The following is a 19,653-nucleotide window of genomic DNA, read 5'->3' as shown; positions in this document are numbered from 1 at the left end:
TGCCCATGTTTATGGTATTAGCTCCACACAGATGTTGTAGAAGCACAGAGTGCCTACCCCAGGCACCTGCCTCTGGCCCACTTTCCTTCCAGACAGACAAGATATTACTACACTCCAAGAGAATTCAAGGAGGTTTTTTTCCTCGACATCAATGTTCAGAGTCACTGCAGTAACTGCACATCCACCAGTGGGTTATTTGGCTGTTGTACTGTCTTTCTGGACTGTTTCTATCTATAAATGGTTATGCATCTTTCATCTGCTCTCACCTCAAGACCTACATGCCCTTTGCTACTCCATCTGGTTACACAAAATGAACTCAGGACAGGTACAGATTAGTTAAGCAAGCTTCATTTAGCATACAGCATCTGTGCAGAAAGCTCTTGTACTACAATAATGCACCTCCAAAACAAGAGCTTCATCTCACCACTTTCTTACATCGTTGAAATCATACTGCTCTTCACTGACTCCACCAGCTCCTGTCTATGCGTGATAGCCATATGAAGGGCACTATTCTTAGCTGGAATCACTGCTGCACCCATTAAGATTAATTTGGTTCAGTGGTCTGAGCCAGTGATTTTGTACTCAATATGAAAGGATTTGTTTATTTTAAATATCCCAACAGAGTCAGATAAGACACACTCAGGCCATTTTAGTATAAAATGCATAACATTCTTGGAGCAAAACGTGCAAAACTCCCACAACTATTTAAGTTAATAATTAAAAGGCCTTACCCTAGGGTTAACCAAGTCAAGTTAGTGATTCATCTCATTTAGAAGTGCACCTTCTAGGGCAAAAGAGAAATGGAGGGCTATTTAAGTATTTTGCATTTCACCCATGCATAGGCCAGTATCATAACTGCAGACAGAAGTGCAATATGCAGCTCGAGGAGTACAGTATTGCTACACACATTGGTAGCTGTGACAGAGTGCAGCAAGCCACATACCTTGAAGCCATCCAAGCAACTCCATGCCCCTCAGACTGCTATAGAAGACATACCTGCATATTTGAAACTACTTTGGTGACTGCACCAGTTCAAGAGCTACGGCATTTGCTCAGAACACAGGCAGACTCTTATGTGTAAAGCATTTGCAAAGTTACTATACTTTTATCCGTCCCGCATGGTCCATGGTGACTTGCGACTGGCAGCCCTACGCAGTCCCTGCTCCAAACAATCCTTGAAAAGCAAGTTAGCTTTAATCTCAATTTTGTTCACAGCTTTGCAGAAAGATCAAACCATAGGAGAATGCAGCAAGTGGGAAAAAAAGCATTTCCAGAAGGCACAAAAAGGAATTAGGTGTTTGATTCCTGTTGTAAATGAGTCTAAATTGACTGCTTAATTTCAACCGTTTTCTGAGAATCTTTTAAAATCAACTAATTCCAGAAAAGCAATAATCCCAGCAGTCTTCCATTTAGTATTTTGGAAATTAGATCTGTCTCTGCTGCTGCCAGAAAAGTGCTCAGCAGAAAAACAATGTTAGCATGGTCAACCTTACAAAAGATGACTATTAACTCTATAGCAGCTGATTGTAAGATGTAGCTCTGGGTAAAGACTAGTTGCTGCCTCCATTAGACAATAAACAGCCCTTTCATGCCAAACCTAACCCTGTCCCCATGCCCCCACCCTCCAGCCACCCATGTATACTAATCAAAGCATTACACAGAACAGGAGAAAAGATGCAGATGCAGTTACCACAGTAGAGGTGCTGTATTTCCCAAAGGCCATTATCACTTCACCCAGGTGATACACTGATACATCATGGGCCACCTTCTAAAAAAACATACAGGGACTGCTGTCCTCAAGAAAAATTGGGCACAAAGGAACACCAGTGCAGCACCAAATCCAAAACCAGAAAAAAGTGGGAGACTGGAAAGATAAAGATGATACTAGAGACTAAATTATTAGTGAGTTATTTTTGAGCAATTAGGATGTAAAGAAAGGCCAGGTTTGTCAAGAATACGTCATGGCTTCAACTAGCAGATGTAATAAGTGATAATAGTAAGATAAGCCTTTTACCACGTTCCATATAACATAAGTAAACTAGAGAAGCATGGTCTGGACTAAATTTCTAGAACAAGAACTGAGTTTGAAATGTAAATTCAGAAAAAATCCTGCAATATATTTCACACAAGAAAATAGTCATAGACCAAATTAAGGTGGAAGGTCAAACCCAGTCCCACGGTCAAAAATTAGACCAAGTTGCTCAAAGCCTTGTCCTCAACTCTGTCATCAGCTGACTGCTCTTTAAAAAAAAAGAATGGCTATGAACCAGGCAACCCTGCTATCTCCAGCTCCAGCAACACCAAAGATAGTACCAAGTGCAACACCAATTGTTCCAGAAAAATACCAATAAATTAATTGTTCAACTTTGGAAATAAATACTAAGATATGCCTTAAACTATTTTTCAGATTAATTTTACATCAATGTCAAATGTTAGTATCTGCATTGGAAGCCCAGGTTTGGCCTTATTATCTGTAGCCCATTCATGTAGTAAAATAGCAAGCATTTCTACACAATTAGTATTGCTAATTATTTTTTGTAAAGGCTTGGAGTTCTTTTAAGAACAATATAAACATTAAGCCAGAAAACAACAAAACATGGAGTTTTTTTTGAAGCTAACATTTTAAAAACTACTATATTAGCAAACTGAGAGTCAATTATTAGGCAAACAAGAGAGCATGCTTCATAGTATTTGCCAAGAGTGTTTGTTACACTACTATCTCTGGATCAAATCTGTACCTGTTACACGTGCAAATTAATTTACTCTAATATGTCTGCCTAAAACTGTCCAAGACCAAAACATATTCCTTCATGTCCACTGAAGTTCTTGGTCATTTATAGCCACTAGCCTGATAAAACACTATTACAGACTTGTTTCAGGAATGTAATTCAGTCATTTCAGTGCTTCCTGCCTCTGCCTCTGTGGGCCAGTAAACTTGACTTCAACAGTTTAGTTACATTAACCTAGCTTTTCTTGCCATTACTATGATGTTTTTCTTTCTTCTGAGTACTATGAGTCACTTCCTTAAATCCTTGCTGGTTTGGCTGCAGTCTTCAAGATAGTAGGAACCGCCAATGCTCCTCTTCCACTTCTGGTTTTAACTCCACAGTGTGCTAGAGCCGTTTCTCTATTATACTCCTTTTATCTAAGGTATTCTTGTTGAAGCTACTAGATTTTCCTCTGAGGTAAGTCATACTAATTGTCAGCACAGCTTCTTTGAAGGCATACAAGCTTACAGTAGTTGACAGTCCAAGCCCTATATTCTATTACCATTCTGATAAAGCCCTTGTAGGATGACCGCTTCCCATGTGTTCAGGAACACAGCTGGAGCACTCCATTCTTTCACTCCCCAGTTTAGACTGAAGGAATAAATGGAACAAAATCTTTGTGCCCAAGGAGGTACAGTCTTCGGATGCATTTTGATGGCTCAGGTAGTCCTCCACATATTCCTAAGCCTCAGAGGAAAGCACACCAAGAAAGGAACAAGGATATCAATACATGAAGTCTCATCTTCTGAATGCAACCAACTTCTTTTTTCAAAATCTGTTTTCCTACTCGATCACACACAGAACTCAAACCAATTCTTACTAAGTCAACCCAGATGGAGAATACAGGTTTTCTGAAAGATACAGCACGAGATGATGAGTCCAGAAGAGATCAGGTAAAGGTGATTTGCATCATCTTTCGGCCACTTGGGTTCAAGATTGTTACCACTACCGAAATAGTTCTTACTGAGAGCAGGCTTCAAAAGGCTCCATATAATATACCAAACAGCATTCCACAGTAAGCATGTGTTTCAAAGTCTTACACAGGTAAAGGAAGAGAAAAAACAGATGACTGCTGAAACTACCAGTGCATAATGCCAATACACAGACAATCAGGGTAGTCTCAGGAAAAGCAATTCTCTAGAGGAGTCCACAGCAGCCAGCAGTTGGTGCAAAGTCAGGCTGCTCCTCCTCCTCTCTGCCTCCCCCATCACCATGTAGATTGTGGCTGCATTTGCCTCTGACAGAAATGCATTGGAAAATCTAAGGCTACTCTTTTTCCTGTCATGACACATATTTAATACGTGCCATAAAATAAACTATTTTTTTACCATAAACAATCACGAAATAGCTCCTTGCCCTCTGTAGGGCCAACAACCCAAAATGAAAGAAACCTTCCCTTCTCTCACTTCTAAATTAGATACTAAAATGATCAAATTACACAGCATATAATAAAATATGAAATCCCAAAGAAAGCAGGACTGTTCTCATGCATCCTTATAGGGCAATTTGTACAGCCTGGCTACTACTTTACACACAGCTATATTTACCATTCCAAGAGGATTATCTTGATTTTAAGGTAATTGGCAGAAAATTGGGAAATAGAAAGTATTGATGAACCCTGTCTCCTAAAGATTCTGCCTGTTACTAATTACCATTGCAAAATTAAGCTTATGTAGTGCTGTGCAGGGGAAAAAAAATATCAGAGAGAAAGATTGTTTCTCCTATCAGCTTCCTTGTGATTACGATGAAGCAGTCTCCCTGCCTCTTACCAAGTATTTGTATGTCTTCTCATAAGGACAAAAAGTTTTTTTCTCTCACAGCCAGTTGTGTTAAAGATCATGGACCTTTTGTATCCCTTCCTTTACCAGAGGTCGTATGTTTGTTTTGTCTTTCAAAAGAGAACAAAAAGTTCTTCAGGAATCATGTGAAACCAAAGACATCAAAGCTACTAGAAGTATTAGGAAAGGAACAGAATCAAATAAAAACTAAGAGATCTTCACAAGAGTAGTTTTTTTTTTCCACTGCAGTTCTATGATCCAATGAAATACCACATCTGTCCAAGTCAACAAATTATCTTAAATTAAACAAATGAAAATATTTTTACATTTCCAAAAGGAAAGTTAAAAAATCCTTTTTTGTGTTTTTTTGTTTTTTGTTTGTTTGTTTGTTTTGATAGGACTTTCCACCCCTTATACTTTGTTCAGCTCATTATACCTGTGTAAAGTTGTTACTTTGGGTATAAATCTCTGGAAGTTCTGAAATAGCACAACTTCATTCTAAAGGAATAAGCAACTACACAGAGTAAAAGGTATCAGAGAAAAAGCTGCCAGCAATTCAGAGAGCAGCTCATGAGGGCCTCTTTCTTGTCTTCTGATATCATGTCCATATCACTTTGTGTTACTGAAAAGCCCAATCAAAAACTGAGTACAGCTCCACTGGCATCGCCTCTAACATTTCAGTCGCAGTTAGAGAATTAAAGCTTGCAGTATTGACACTTACCCACTCAGGAGTTGGGCTCTTTTTCAGGAATCAAGGACAGTCAGCTGATAAGGGCATTCCTGTAACTCCCTACCAGGGAGTAGCAAGCACAAGGCTGCTCCACAAGGCAGTAGCATAAGACAAGTGTCTCACCAATCCAGATGCAGCTCCACGCTATCCCAACGGTTAGCAAGAACAGAATGCTGATAACAAGTCCTATCACCAGCCTCAGATATAGGTCAGTGAATCACCAAGCCTAGATGAGTCCATGCAGAAATAGCAAGAGACAGGGCAGGAAACCACCTACAACACAAGCACACCATCCAACCAGGCCAAAACCAGAACAAAGGAAAATGAAAGCCTATTAGTGCACTCAGAGCCCTGATGGCACAAGAGTGTGGCTACTGAGGACTGACAGGTGAGTGGCTGTGTGGAATAAAAGCAAGCTAGTTGTAACTGCTGAATCTATCTAGGTGCTTTTTTATGGAACAGGGACTCACAAAGAGCAAGAAGTTTTTAGTAGTGAAATCAAGTATTAGATGTGTATCAGAAATGGGAAAAAAAATCTGCAAAATAGATTTTTCTATTTGATTTCTGGTAGATAACCAAAATCTGCTGTCAGCAGCTATTATTAGCCTAGAAGGGGAAATGCATTCATTGTCTCAGACATTTTACGTGATATGAAAGTCTTGAGAGACCAATGGTGCCTGTACAGTGTGAAAGAGTATTCTCCTTCATTGAGGGACTACTGTAATAATTTAGTATATCTTATTTGCTGACACAAGTGCAAGAACAGATTTTAACAATGTATCAATGTTAAATGCAGCATTTTAGTTGCTAAAAACATACTCTGCCTGCACAAATAGCAGCAAAACAAAGTGATCAGGATACTATTAATAAAGAAGGCTGGTCTATTTTGAACCCCAACTGGAGAAAATGCTTTAATTATCTATAATTTTATTTCTATTAATTTAGGAATATACAGAAAAACTGTTCAGTTAGATGTCTGACTATGAGTGAGGGATTAAGTTGCCACAGTGGTAAAGTTATATCAGAAATTATTTCAGATACCCTCTCCCTCTTTTAACAGGGATTAAATCACTTCATTTCAGACTATACATTCATATTACTTCAGATACCCTCTCCCTCTTTTCACCTATTTGAGTAAAACAGAAGGAATGTGAAAAACCTCACAATCACCTGTGAAGAGTATGCTGGCAAGAGGAGACCTCCAGAACAGGAATAATTTTTCTTATTCTAGGAGGACTTTTTTTCAGTGCCTTCTTAAGACGAAGTAAGAAAATAATATGGTTATAAAACCCCCAGAATTTAGCATTTAGATTCTGATTTACTGACAACATTACAAAACAGCTTTTCCTAATTTATGGATAAATAATGCAGTTCCTTTAACAGCAGTGCAGGAAATTACCTAACGTGACAAGTTGTTTCCCAATCCAGCGTTCATGTTCTCAGTCCTTTTGGCTCTTTATAGAACCATGTCCAAATGCACTCTAATTCATGCTATTATTTATTAACTACTCTCCTCTCAAATTAAGCATAATCCATTTATTTCTTCTAATTGATAACATTTAACTTTCCCCTTTACAGTTGATTTCTAATTAGATTTAGAATGTGAATTTATTCCTTTGCTTCTGAGCGCTGAGACAGTTTGCACTCTTGCCAGAAATTGCTGCTGCAGTTTCCAAGAGTGAAAATTCACGGATTTCTGAGTCTTGTACATTTGTTTCTAATTCTTCTAATGTTTCAGCAAAGACAAGGTTCAAAAAGCCCATCTGTTGAAAAGTCTTCAAGAGATTAAGATGTTTAAGACTGCATGGCTGTAATAAATAACAGTGCATATATGAATATAAGGTTGCGCAGCACATTTAATGTTACCCAACATTAACACCTTCTGTGTGATCAGTAAGACCTTTAAGCCTGGAATATTTAGATCCTCTGGTTTTCTCTCAGGCTCACCAAGACAGTATTTATCCCTGGCTCATTCTCACAGCCATTAATGGCTTGTTTTAAAATCCTTTGGGGATGGGTGAGGTACCAGAAAACTGGGAAAGGTCAGATACAGTTACTGTCTTTAAAAAAGGCAGGGAAGGAACCAAGAAATTTTAGCCTAGTCAGTTTAACTTCAGCACCTAGAAATATTCTGGAGGAAAAAAAGCACCACACAGATTGGAACAGGTAACTGAATCAGGTAAGGTAAGAATATCTATATGCAGGAAAGAATATCTACATCCAACAAGAATACATCCTACCAGAATAGTGTACTATTGTAATAGACCAGGAACATCTGCAGATGGGGGAGCAGCAGCAAAAGCCATACCTCGGGGCTTGAGGAGAGTTCGAACCCTGTTTCCGATAACATTCACAAAACTGCTGGTTACATAAAAATGGGTCAATAATCACAGAATCATAGAATTGCAAGGTTGGAAAAGACATTTAAGATCATCAAGCCCAACCATTCCCATCCTAAGCTAAACCATATCCCTAAATACCTCATCTACCCTTTTTTTAAACACATCCAGGGATGGTGACTCAACCACATCCCTGGACAGCCTGTTCCAGGCCCTGACAACTCTTTCAGTAATTTTTTTTTTTTTTTTTTTTTTTTTTTTTTTTTTAATATCTAATCTAAACTTGCCCTGGCACAGCTTGAGGCCATTTCCCCTTGTTCTGTCACCTGGCTGAAGACACCATCGCCCATCTCCCTTCAACCTCCCTTCAGGCAGTTGTATGTGGTGATAAGGTCTCCCCTCAGCCTCCTCTTCTCCAGACTAAACATCCCCAGCTCCCTCCGGCATTCCTCATATGATTTGCCCTCCAGCCCCTTCACCAGCCTGGTTGCCCTTCTCTGGACTCTTTCAAGGACCTCAATGTCCTTCTTATGATGAGAAGCTCAGAACTGCACACAGTACTCAAGGTGTGGCCTCGCCAATGCCGAGTACAGGGGCACAATCACCTCCCCAGACCTACTGGCCACACTGGTTTTGATACAAGCCAGGATACCATTGGCCTTCCTGGCCGCCTGGGCACACTGCTGGCTCATATTCAGCCTGCAGTCAACCAACACCCCCAGGTCCTTCTCTGCCTGACAGCTCTCCAGCCAGTCTCCCCCAAGCCTGTAGCGCTGCATGGGGTTGTTATGTCCCATGTCCATGAATAAGCATCTCCACACAGGAGTGTTATTGTTTCACTGTCAAGATGAAAAAGTTGTATCAAATAGGACTGTGATGTGATACTCTCTTCTGTTGGTAGATAGTAAGCTTGACGTGACTTGATGAGGCCTTCACACATGCTGTTCAGAGAAGCTGGGGCTGCCCCTGGATCCCTGGCAGGGTTCAAGGCCAGGCTGGATGGGGCTTTGGGCACCCTGGGATGGTGGAAGGTGTCCCTGCCTATAGCAGGGGGTTGGAGCTAGATAGGCATTAAGCTCTTGGTTTCTATGTGATTCTATGATTCTGAGCTTGTATTTGTTCTGTGTTTCAGTGATGATCTGGGAGCAGAAACTGAAAATATGCATCTTAGTGGTGTGAAAAATAAAACTGCAGAAGCCCAGTATTAGTGCCAATAGTTGTTAAACATCAGTCTTCAATAAAAATGGTGATGTTCAACAGTGACAAGTCCAGGAGATCATTCTGAGCAAGAATAATCAGGACCACAAATACACAATGAGGAACTATTAGTTAGACAGTAGGATTTTTTTCAGAAAAAGGAGCTAGGAATTATAGTACCTCAACACAAGGCAGTAACATCATGCCATGGAGTCAGGATAACTGTGACACAGAGATGAATAAGCAGAAGTACAGCTTGTGAGACACACGGTAAGATCATGCAGTTCTGTTCAGCGCTGGGAAGGTCTCAGCTGGGGTACTGTCTCCAATTTTGTGTTCTGTATTTCAAGATGGATGTAGACTACCATGGAAAAGATTTCTCAGACAGCAACAAGAAACACGACATCTGAGAATGGGCTGAAAGACTTAAGAGTGACTAAATTTAAAAAGAAACAAAACAAAACACTAAAGGACTAATTAATGCTTGATAAAAGTATTCGCGAGTATCAGAAGTTGATACAATGGAGAAATAATCTATTTGCCATGTCCACGGTGGACAGAACAAGAATTAATGGCTTTATGTTGCAGCAAGAATAATTCAAGTTACTCATTAAGGAGAAAAAGTACTTATTGATGGTAAGTGAAGCACAGGAATTTCCTGGAGAGGTCAAGGAGACCTCATCATTAAAAATCGTAGAGGAGTGGATAAACAAATATCTGTCAGGAATGAACCCAGCACAGTTATAAGATAAACTAGATGACCTTTTTGAGATCTCTTTCAATATTTTTTATGGTCCCATGATTCAGTATAACTAAGAAGATATTTCAGAATCTCCCTGCTTTTATGGGTAAAAAACCCAATTTATCTTGGGAATTGCTAGGAGTGGAAAAGTTTTTATAACAGCTGCAGAGGACCTTTTATTTATTTGCTGGTGTGCCTTAAGTGCACAGTACTTAAGTACATAGTAGACCACATTATATTACTCTGAGAAATTTGAGTTAATGGGGCCTACTTAGGGAATATGGCACAACATCATGAAAGTCAAAATATTACGGGCTTTTCAGCAAAATAAATGAATGCAATAAATAATGACTTTCCAAATGCCCCCAGCATTCATTTTTACTAGCAATAAACCACTCCTAAACAACTCAAACCAAATCTAGCATTCTCCCTAGAAAAACATTTCTAGATACCACAGATCACTTGTGGTGATTAAAGATTCTGTGTGCCTCCTTCTCTTTCCCCACTCTCAGGTTCATAGATTTCTGAGCCGGTCTTATTGGCACATGGCTCCCACCTCAACAAATACAGGTAACAGCACCTTGCTTCATAATGGTGTTGTGAATTAAATAAATTTGAGAATCATAACTAAAGGCAAGCTCTGGAATACAGTCTGTGCTGTATTAATGGTAAGTTACATTGCATCGCTCTTCCACTTACAGGTAACATCTACATCTTATGCTCGTGGCCCGCAGACGTCGCCAGCCATCAGCACCATGCTTGGGCAGCAGCCCTAAGGTAGGCCCAAAGCCATCTCATGTTGCTCTCTGTTTGGTGACTTGTCACTTCTCGCCCAAAGGCCCAAGGGCAGACCCACATTCTTCACAGGAGAGATCCTGTACCGCTCTAACTCTGGGAGCTCTCCACAGCCCCAGAGAGATGTGATTTATTACAGTAGCTCAACCAATTTGTGAATCCCCTTTAAATTCAGAGGATCTATGCCACCCAAACAAATGTTATCAACCAGCTTTGCACATAGTCTGAGTGTGAAAATGAAACACTTTCCTATACAGTTCTGGGGTTTTTTTCCTGAGATTTGCAGATACTGTGTGTGTGTGAGGTGAGGAAGAGAGACGGGTACAAGAAAAAGAGGAAGAGAATGTAGCATAATAGACATGGTATGCCAAAATGAGAAAGATCCTGTTATTCTTTTCTTTGATCAAGCTACTGGCCACAGAAAAATAGCCAACATAAATTATATATGCCAAAATCAACTTCAGCTGATATTCCTACTAGCCATTTGATCTTTTATCTGCCAACTTCCACCCATTTTTGCCAATTGTACCCACACTTAATGTTATTTTAGCCATTAAAAATGTGTTTTTCTGCTTAGTTCAAGTTTTCTGTGTTCTAACAGACATTTTATTATTCCACTACAGTATACTGGAGAAATACAGTGCCATTTATGCAACAGAAATGACACTCTACTGAACATGTTCTACCAATAATAACTCCTAATCACTAAAATGGTTTCCTTTTTCTATTTACATGGATTTTAAGAGGAAATCAAAGAGTTCAGTTCTTATCTTTGTCTAAAACCACACGATGAAAGGGTTCTTTTCAATGAATAGAAGCTAAACTGTGTACATCATTATTTTTTAAGAGATCTTTGATTTGCTGTATTGTTTATAAAATACTACTGAGATCAACCATTGCTAATTAATGAGAAGGAAGTTTTCCATGGCTAAACTGCAGGAATTGATGCAAATGCAAGAACTGGCATCTCCCACACTGAGAATCTCTTGACTGTTAATCTCACTAGCTTATGACTGGAAAATACTCAAATAATTGTTTGCCCTGCTGGGAACTGCAGCTGCCCCTGTCAACCCTTTCAACTCCTGAACATGTGGATTGTGTAACTGACTAGACCTGGTATCAAGAAGACTGGTAACTCCAGCTGGTGCTGATCTAGGGTGAGGCAGCAGACTTCACTTTATTTCAGGTTGTTTTGCTATGGACAATGTTCACTTTCCCACCTGAAAAAAAAAGAAAAAAGAAAAAAAGGCAGTTGAGAACATCTGACCTGGGGAAAAAAAAAGACTTTCAGTCTTTCCTCAGCCCTACCTGCACACCTACAAGCAAACTATTGAGAAGTGGGCTGTTTTCATGACCTGTATTCGTTTCTTGTTCTACTGGTTTTTACTTTAGCCATTTTATTTCCCATGGTCATGAGAAGGATCAAAGGAGCCACTGGGTAGCATCCACAGAGGCTGGGAGACCACCAACAGAATGAAATACTACAAATGAGCACTAGATGTTTTCCCTGACTGCATCCCTCCGTGCACATAATATTCAGTAGAAATTAAACCATGGGTGTTGTAGAATTCACACTGTCATGGCACAGAATGGGAAATACATAGACTTGGCCAAAATGACTGCATATTGCAATGAGATTTATCGCAGTCCCGTTCTACCTGGAAACCACAGCTCTTGATGAGTTTTAACAAAGTCCTTCAAGCAGACACGAACTATCACAGAATCCCAGACCGTAAGGAGTTGGAAGGGACCTCGAAAGATCATCTAGTCCAACTCCCTGCCAGAGCGCTGGTGGAAGGGACCTCAACCAACCCACCTGCCAGAGCAGGGTCACCCAGACTAAACCACACAGGAATGCATGCAAACAGGTTTGGATGTCTCCAGAGGAGACTCCACAATCTCTCTGGGCAGCCTGTCCCAGTGCTCTGTCACCCTCACAGTGAAAAAGTTCCTCCTTATATCACATGGAACTTCCTCTGCTCCAGCTTGCACCCATTGCCCCTTGTCCTATCGCTGCCATCATTGAGACAGGCCTGGCTCCATCCTCCTGACTCCTGTCCTTAATGTATTTATAAACATTAATGAAGTCACCCTTCAGTCTCCTCTTCTCTAAGCTAAAGAGGCCCAGGTCCCTCAGCCTCTCCTCATAAGGAAGGTGTTTCACTCCCTCCATCATCTTGGTAGCCCTGCGCTGGACTCTTTTAAGGAGTTCTATGTCCTTCTTGAGCTGAGGGGCCCAGAACTGGACCCAATATTCCAGGTGTGGTCTCACCAAGGCAGAGCAGAGGGGGAGAAGGACCTCTCTTGACCTACTAACCACACTCCTTCTAATACACCCCAGGATGCCATCAGCCTTCTTAGGCACAAGGGCACATTGCTGGCTCATGGTCATCCTGCTTTTCCCCAGGACCCTCAGGTCCCTCTCACCTACGCTGCTCTCCATCAGGCCAGTCCCCAACCTATGCTGGTACCTGGGGTTGTTCTTCCCCAGATACAACACCCTACACTTGCCCTTGTTCAATCTCATTAAACTTCCCCCTGCCCGGCTCTCCAGCCTGTCATAGCCTTGCTGAATGGCAGCACAGCCCTCTGGGGTGTCAGCCACCCCTCCCAGCTTTGTGTCATCAGCAAACTCGCTGACCATATACTATATTCCCTCATCCAGGTCATCAACGAATATATTGAACAGCACAGGTCCCAGTGCTGACCCCTGAGGGACTCCACTAGATACAGGCCTCCAGCCAGACTCTGTCCCTTTGATCAAAATTCTCTGGCTTCTTCCCTTCAACCAGCTCTCAACCCACCTCACTACCCGGCCTTCCAGACCACACTTCCGCAATTCCCCATCACCCAAGTCAGCTGCCCGGATGGCAACCTGGCTTTTGGCCATCATCAACTCATGGTTGCTTCAGTACAGGAGAAGACAGACATCTGGAGCACCGCGGGCGAACGGGCAGCATGTCTGGCTGCTGGAACAGAGAAATGGCCCCTCTCTGGCCGGCACTGGGGGACTTCAGGTGCCCATGCTCCCTCCACACCGGCGTGCGCTCTTCTACTTAAAGTGTCCGTACCGCGGCACGTCCGAACTGGGCGTAATCCCGCACTGGGATGCTGGGTGCGATCAACGCGGTAATGGCTCGCAGGCGAGGGGTGCGCACCCTGGTCCCCTGGGGCGCAGCACAGCGGCACAACGCACGCGCTCGCTCGGCCCTTCTGAGGCTTTCCCACAGAAAAAACCCACCTTGCTGCGAGCCACGGCCCTCCCCGCCGTGAGACCTGCCAGCCAACGGCGTTCCCAGGACGCGCCGGCACCGCTTCGGCTTGCCCGTTTCCCCTGCCCGCACAGCCGCGTTTGGAGGGGTTCGTTCTGTCGTTTTGGGGGGCAGGGCTGTTCTTTAGGGCCCTTTTTGCGGGGCGGCCACCCGCACCCGTCGCGTTACTGCACCCAGCACGGCGTGATCGCTGTCGACCGCCCCTGAGGCGGCGGAGGCGGGACGGCTGAGGGGGCTGCGGGCAGCTCGGTATCCCCCGCCTCGCTCCGCTCACCGCACCTCACAGCGGGACCTGCTCTGAACGCGGGACGCACCCAGGAGCGGGCAGGGCCGCGGCGCCCCCGCAGCCGCGCTGACGGGGACCCCGGCCCGAGCTGGCCCTGAAGCGGAGGCGGTGCCATTGGGGGCGGAATCACTCCTCCCCCTCCCCTCCCCTCCCCTCCCCTCCCCTCCCCTCCCCTCCCCTCCCCTCCCCTCCCCTCCCTCGTCGCGCCGCGCCGCTGCCCCCTCCTCCCGGGCCGCGGCCAGGGATATCCCCGGCCCCTCCCTGGCGGGCCGGCGGCGGCCCAATGGAGGCGGAGATGCTGTGCGGGTTGCGGGCGGGCTGGGGGCGCCGCCGAGCCGCGAACGCCGCCGCCGGCCCGGGGACGCGCACACTCGGCGGGGAGCCGGAGGCAGAGGCGGGCGCAGGCGGCGGCGCTGGGACTCTGGCGGGCGGCGGCGGCTGGGATGAGCCGGGGGGGCGGCTGTGGGGGCAGATAGCGTCCCGCGGGGAGGCGGCCGAGTGGGGCTCGGAGCGGCGACGAGGTCCGCCCGGCTGCGCCATGGCGGCTCAGTGCGACCCGCTGAGCGGGTACCTGCAGCAGCCGCTCTCCGACCCGGGCTCCAACAGTGAGCGCAGCACTGACTCGCCCGTGCCCGGCTCCGAGGAGGACTCGGCCGGCCCTCCGCGGCCCTTGCACAGCCCCGAGTGGGGCGAGGAGCGATTCCGGGTGGACAGGAAGAAACTGGAGGCCATGCTCCAAGGTGAGGGCGGGGAGAGACGACGGCGGGTCCCCGGGGGGCGCGGGGCGGCGGCGGCGGCCCGGGAGGGAAGGAAAAGGGGCCGCGTCCCCGGCCCGTAGCGTCCTGCCTTCCCCGCCGGGCCGGGCATCCTCCTGTCAGCCGGGCCGGAGAGGGGCGGCCGCTGGCCGGACGGGCGCCTGCCGCGGCCCTGGGGCGGCCGGAGCCCCGCGGGCGGTCCCGAGCTCCCGGGCGTCGTCGTGGCCTCCCCGGACGGGGCTGAGCAGGGCGGGGGAAGGAGGCTCCCGGTTTCCCCACTCCCCTGCGGAGTGGAGCCGAGCGGCGTGGCCTGGGCGGCGGGTGACGGGGACACCCCCAGGTCATCGGGTGTCGCTTGGGACCGGGCCGGCCCCGGCGTCGCGGGTGGCGCCGGTGCCCAGCCCCACAGGGGCTCCTCCCGCACCGGCAGCCGGCGGGCTGAGAGGCTGCAGCTTTGGAAGTCGAAGTCTCTCACAAATCACTCCTTAAAAACCGTAACGTTCCCCGCTCTGGCAGGCTGGTTCGGGTTCCCGGCTTTCTAGGAACAGCCGGAGCCGCCGCGTAGCGGGCAGGGAGCCTCCGAAGCCGGGCGTCCCGGCCGGAGGAGCGGGGAAGGCTCCGGGAGAGCCGGCAGCCGCTGCTTTAGGACTCGCTCTGCTTCCTTCTGTTGTTTTTTTTTTTTTTAATTTTTTTGCTTGGAGACGACGTGTTTTGTCCCAGTATGTTTTGAATTATCCAACGCTCGGTGGAAGTTACGTAGGCAGCCTCTGACTGAACAGCGTAGGGGTAGCAATCGCTGGGCTTGTCGCTGAAGGTGAGGTAAATAGGCTTAAACCCGCTGAGTGTGTTGCTGAGCGGGGTAGCAAACGCATGGGGTGCTCCCAGCTGTCTTATCTGTAGAGCCCGTGAGTGTAGAGGTGAGTTTCAGGTCTTGCGTTGTCAGATCTTCGGGCATGTTTGGATCGACAAGGAAAGAAGGTGGTGATTTCGAGGAAGTGTACTCTTTCCCCTAGGACTGCTGCCTCGTAAACATTGAATGTATTGCTTTGACATGGTAACTCCTGTATTTCTTTACGTTTTGAACCAAATAAACCCCCAACACCCACACATTTCGCTATTGTTTATGTGGCATGTCACATGCAAGGCACTTGAAGCCATAGGTGGTCACTGTCCATCCTGGGTCCGCGCATGCCTCCTCCCGGGATGGGAGGCTGTGGGAGCTAGCAGAGGGATGGGAACGGGTGAGTTGGGCTGGTCACTGAAGAGCTGCGGTTTGACTTGGTGACTGCAATGATTGGAATTTTTTTAATTGTGATTCTCTCTCCTGGGGGTGAGTTAATCTTTAATCGGTTAATACTTTAGCACTGGTAGAAAAATCTCATTATGTAATGTGGTAAAGAGAAAGGAATTCAGAGAAACAGCAGTCTCACAAGCAGCAACAACTCTCTTTATAAAGATGTGCTCATCAAAAGTGCCTTAAAACTAAAAAATGCAGGCATTGAAACAAAAAAGTGTGTGAAGTGGTAGGAAAAAGAGCCAAAAGTTACAAAGTGCTATAACAAGACTGAAGGTTGCCTTTAACGTTTTCCTCTGGTAGCAAAATAAATGCCATGCACAGTCCTTCCTTCTATTGCCTGAGGTATTAAGTGTGTGAGGGTAAACAAAGCACCTAAGTAGAATCCAGATACCCTGTAGGCTGTGTCATCCACCAGTAACTAGTGTCAAAATGTGACCCTTATTTTTGCCTCTTTTATTTTTTTTTTCCTTATCCTCATAAGAGTGTAGTGAAGTGTGTGGTAGATAGAGCACGGTGAGGCAACACGAACAGAATTCTGCCTGCTCTTTGAGAGGTTGTTCTATGTCCAGCCTGGAATACATATGCTTCAAGTGATTTTTGAGCAGCTTTTATATCATGTGGTTCTCCTTTCTGTGAAGAAAAGTGTTGGATTCGGTAATAAGTGATTTTTGTGTGAGAACCTGAACTTTCTGGTTTATTGGTAATGAAAAACTGTTTATTAGGAAACATGAGGAAAACATCATAATTCTTTGCCAGAAAACGGAACTGTTTGTTAAATGTTTTTGCTTTCATTCCATACTTTCCAAGTTTTTATTTCTTCTCGTGACTTCCTACAAGATGGGTTTTGCATATCCTGTTCTAGTAGGACAGTACCTCAAGGACCAAGTAACTCCACCAGGGTGTCACACAGAGCATCTGCAACCAGTACCCAGAAATTCAGAGGCAACTATAAGCTGATTACAAGCCAAAGTTGTTGATTTTATTTTTTAACCTCCCCCTTAGCCCCCCCCCCCCCCCCGCATTTATGGTCATCTGTTGGGAGTGGAAAGTCTTACTCCCCCTACTAGTAAAGAAATAGTGGAAAGGAAGCAGTGTGTCATCTCTAGAAACTAACTTTCACTAGGCAATTCAGAAGGTTGTGTTGCCTGTGGTTTCTAATACTAGGTCCTTCACTGGAAGTTCTTAAAATATGCAGAAATTGCATTGTGGAAGGGAAACAGCTCTGCAGTCTCAGTAGTGATGACCAGATTTGTGTTTTTTCCTTTTTTTAATTCAAGATGGTGTAAATGTAATTTCTTGTTCATATTAGATGCTTAAAGGCTTTTCTCTTGCTTTTACCAGCTGTTTGAGAGCATGCTTACACTTGTGAGAGTTACTTTTTAAATTATTTAAAAAGCACATATTTAGAATTCTTGTAGTGTTCACCGTAGCTTTCTTTATGTTATAGGGAAAGTGAGAATACTGCATTTTTAGTTCAAGTGTCTTTTAAAGCCAAGTTTGAAACAGCATCTGTTGAAGAAACCTGTCAGGAAATGTTCTCATTCTTGCTCAGAGAACCATTTTTTTTTTTTTTTTTTGCTGGTTAACATCTGTTGTTTACTGTGCTAATGATGAAATGAAAAAACCCAGCAAACAATCTGGGGGTAGAAAGCACGTGAAGAAGGTCAGCATTTGGCTTGGTGCTTCTGTGGGTTTTGTGATGGCACCACCACATTTTACGTGCAGTTCTGCCATGGTTCTTTTCATCTTCTCTGTGTTTGATATTTTGGGGTTAGTTTCTTTGGGGATGGTGGTGACTTGAGTGGGACTTGCTGGGGCATAGCAGACTAGCTCATGGGTGGGACAGGGCACCTCGCTGTCAGATAGAGGGTCTGCAGTTGGAGTAAGTGCTGTGGCAAGGCACTGGGTAGCTGTCTTGCAAAAAAAAGAGTTGATGTGGCTAGTTTGCTACCACTTAATCTAAAGAAGGAACCAAATCTGAATTGAGGTATCAGGATATATTGCTGGATTTGAAAATGCTGCTGGTTTTTGGGTTTTATCAACTTCAGAATAATTGTTTTGGTATTTTTGGTCTTGTTTGGTTTGTGAATAGCCTTAAGGTTAGCTATGTTGTGTGAAAGGTAGAGGGAGCTTCTCAGATAGGCTCCCTTTGCTGTTTGAAATACTGGAGAGTGCAAAAGCTGTGTTGAAAACCTTGAACCTTTCTTGCTGCATCCAGCTGTGTTGTATGACTGTTCTATTACTTGCTTAGAGAAGACTGGAATGACGTTCCCTAAACCTCTGTCTTTGCCGTGGGGTGTAAGCTATTTCATGCTGCTGCATCTCTTCATTGGTGGTGGACAGATCTCTTCAGAGCAAACTTAACTTTTTTTTTTCCTAGGGAACAGATTTGAATCAAATTGATCAGTGTTTTTTTCATCAGTGACAGAAGGTGGTATTTCGTAGTAGCCCTATTCATTACAGGCACTGTGGGCTAAATTCTGGTGGATGCTCAGGTGATAATGAGGAATGACTTAGTGAATGTTTGAGTACCTATTACTGTAGCAGCTGAGCATTGTTACAAAAATGTGAAGCACCAAACTTAGAAAAGCTGTCTAGAAAAGTCTACTTTTGAACAGCTAATGTCATGGTTATCAATACTTAGAGAAGTTGCCCAGGCACCTTCAAAACACCAAACCACCACCTTTTTGCCTTGCATGTTGTGTCTTAATCTTGTCTAGAGAGTGTTGTACCAGTCTTGGGTTTCAGATAATCCTCCTTCTGTGTCATGTTCTTTAGCAGATGTTGAGGTTTGGATGGTATGTGTGTACAGCACATGCTTAAATACTTTGATTTTTATGATGCACCGTCACACAATGGCATTTGGTTAAAAAGCTAAAACAAATCCTTGTCATTGTTTAAGAGGAGTCTTAACTCTAGCTGTGGTGTGGATGCCATGTTACACATGGCTCTTTCTTTAAAGAAAAGCCCTGCGTGCCTGCTAGAATTCAGCGTTTCTCTGTTATGTTTTGGGTTTTATGCATCATCTTTCAGTTTTGGGACACTTTTGGGTAATTTTAATTTTGGAATCCAATTTTAATTTTGGAATCCTGACACTTTTTATGGTTGGTTTTGTGTCTTATTTTGGGTTTTTTCTTGTGAGGGACTTCAGCATTTGCCTTGGCTGTTGATAACCAAACACATAAAGGAAAGCACAGGCCTACATAAGGCGCTTAGGAAACTGAAGAATACTGGGCACCACAAGCTCCTTGTTAGCTGTTGAGCTCATCTTCTAGAGTAGGCTGTGTTGGTGAGGTGTGGAAAATAGCAGGGCTCTGTACTGATGGCCATTAGTGCCTTCATAAGTTGCCTGCAGTAGGTCAGAATTTAGAGGAGTCACGTTAGTCTTCATTTACATATGGTGGACTTGATTTCTAAAAAGGATCCCCTATTATTTTTTACGCAGTAAGGATAAAAGGAATCTTAATTTATAATATAGTGGGAACAGTATGAGCAGCTCAGTGAGTCCCTTTGCATAGCTCTCCCTCCTGCCATCACAGTGGTGGGTGATGAGCACTGCCCATCCTGCTCCCTCAGGTTTGATACCCTTTGCCTGTTAAGGAGAGTTAAGAAAATGCTCAACTTGTACTTTTTCACCTAAGGTAGTCCAGCTTTCATTAAGGGGAAGTGACTTCAATACTTAGATAGCTTTTTT

General features: G+C 44.4%; 1 protein-coding gene across 1 annotated transcript in view; it reads left to right on the top strand.

The window, feature by feature from the left end:
* Positions 1–14,445: 14,445 nt before the first annotated feature.
* BICC1 (BicC family RNA binding protein 1) overlaps positions 14,446–19,653 on the top strand; it is a gene marked incomplete at both ends in the record, with an annotated part of 108,123 nt that continues 102,915 nt past the window's right edge. The window contains one exon of the mRNA XM_084265088.1: positions 14,446–14,647. Within this exon, the coding sequence (XP_084121214.1) occupies positions 14,446–14,647 (202 nt within the window). The remainder of the gene's footprint in view (positions 14,648–19,653) is intronic.

The sequence above is a fragment of the Gallinula chloropus genome (assembly GCF_964237585.1).
Source record: "Gallinula chloropus genome assembly, chromosome: 5".
Lineage (NCBI taxonomy): Eukaryota > Metazoa > Chordata > Aves > Gruiformes > Rallidae > Gallinula > Gallinula chloropus.
Note: the sequence above shows the minus strand (reverse complement) of the source record. Positions and strands in the feature narration are given on the sequence as shown.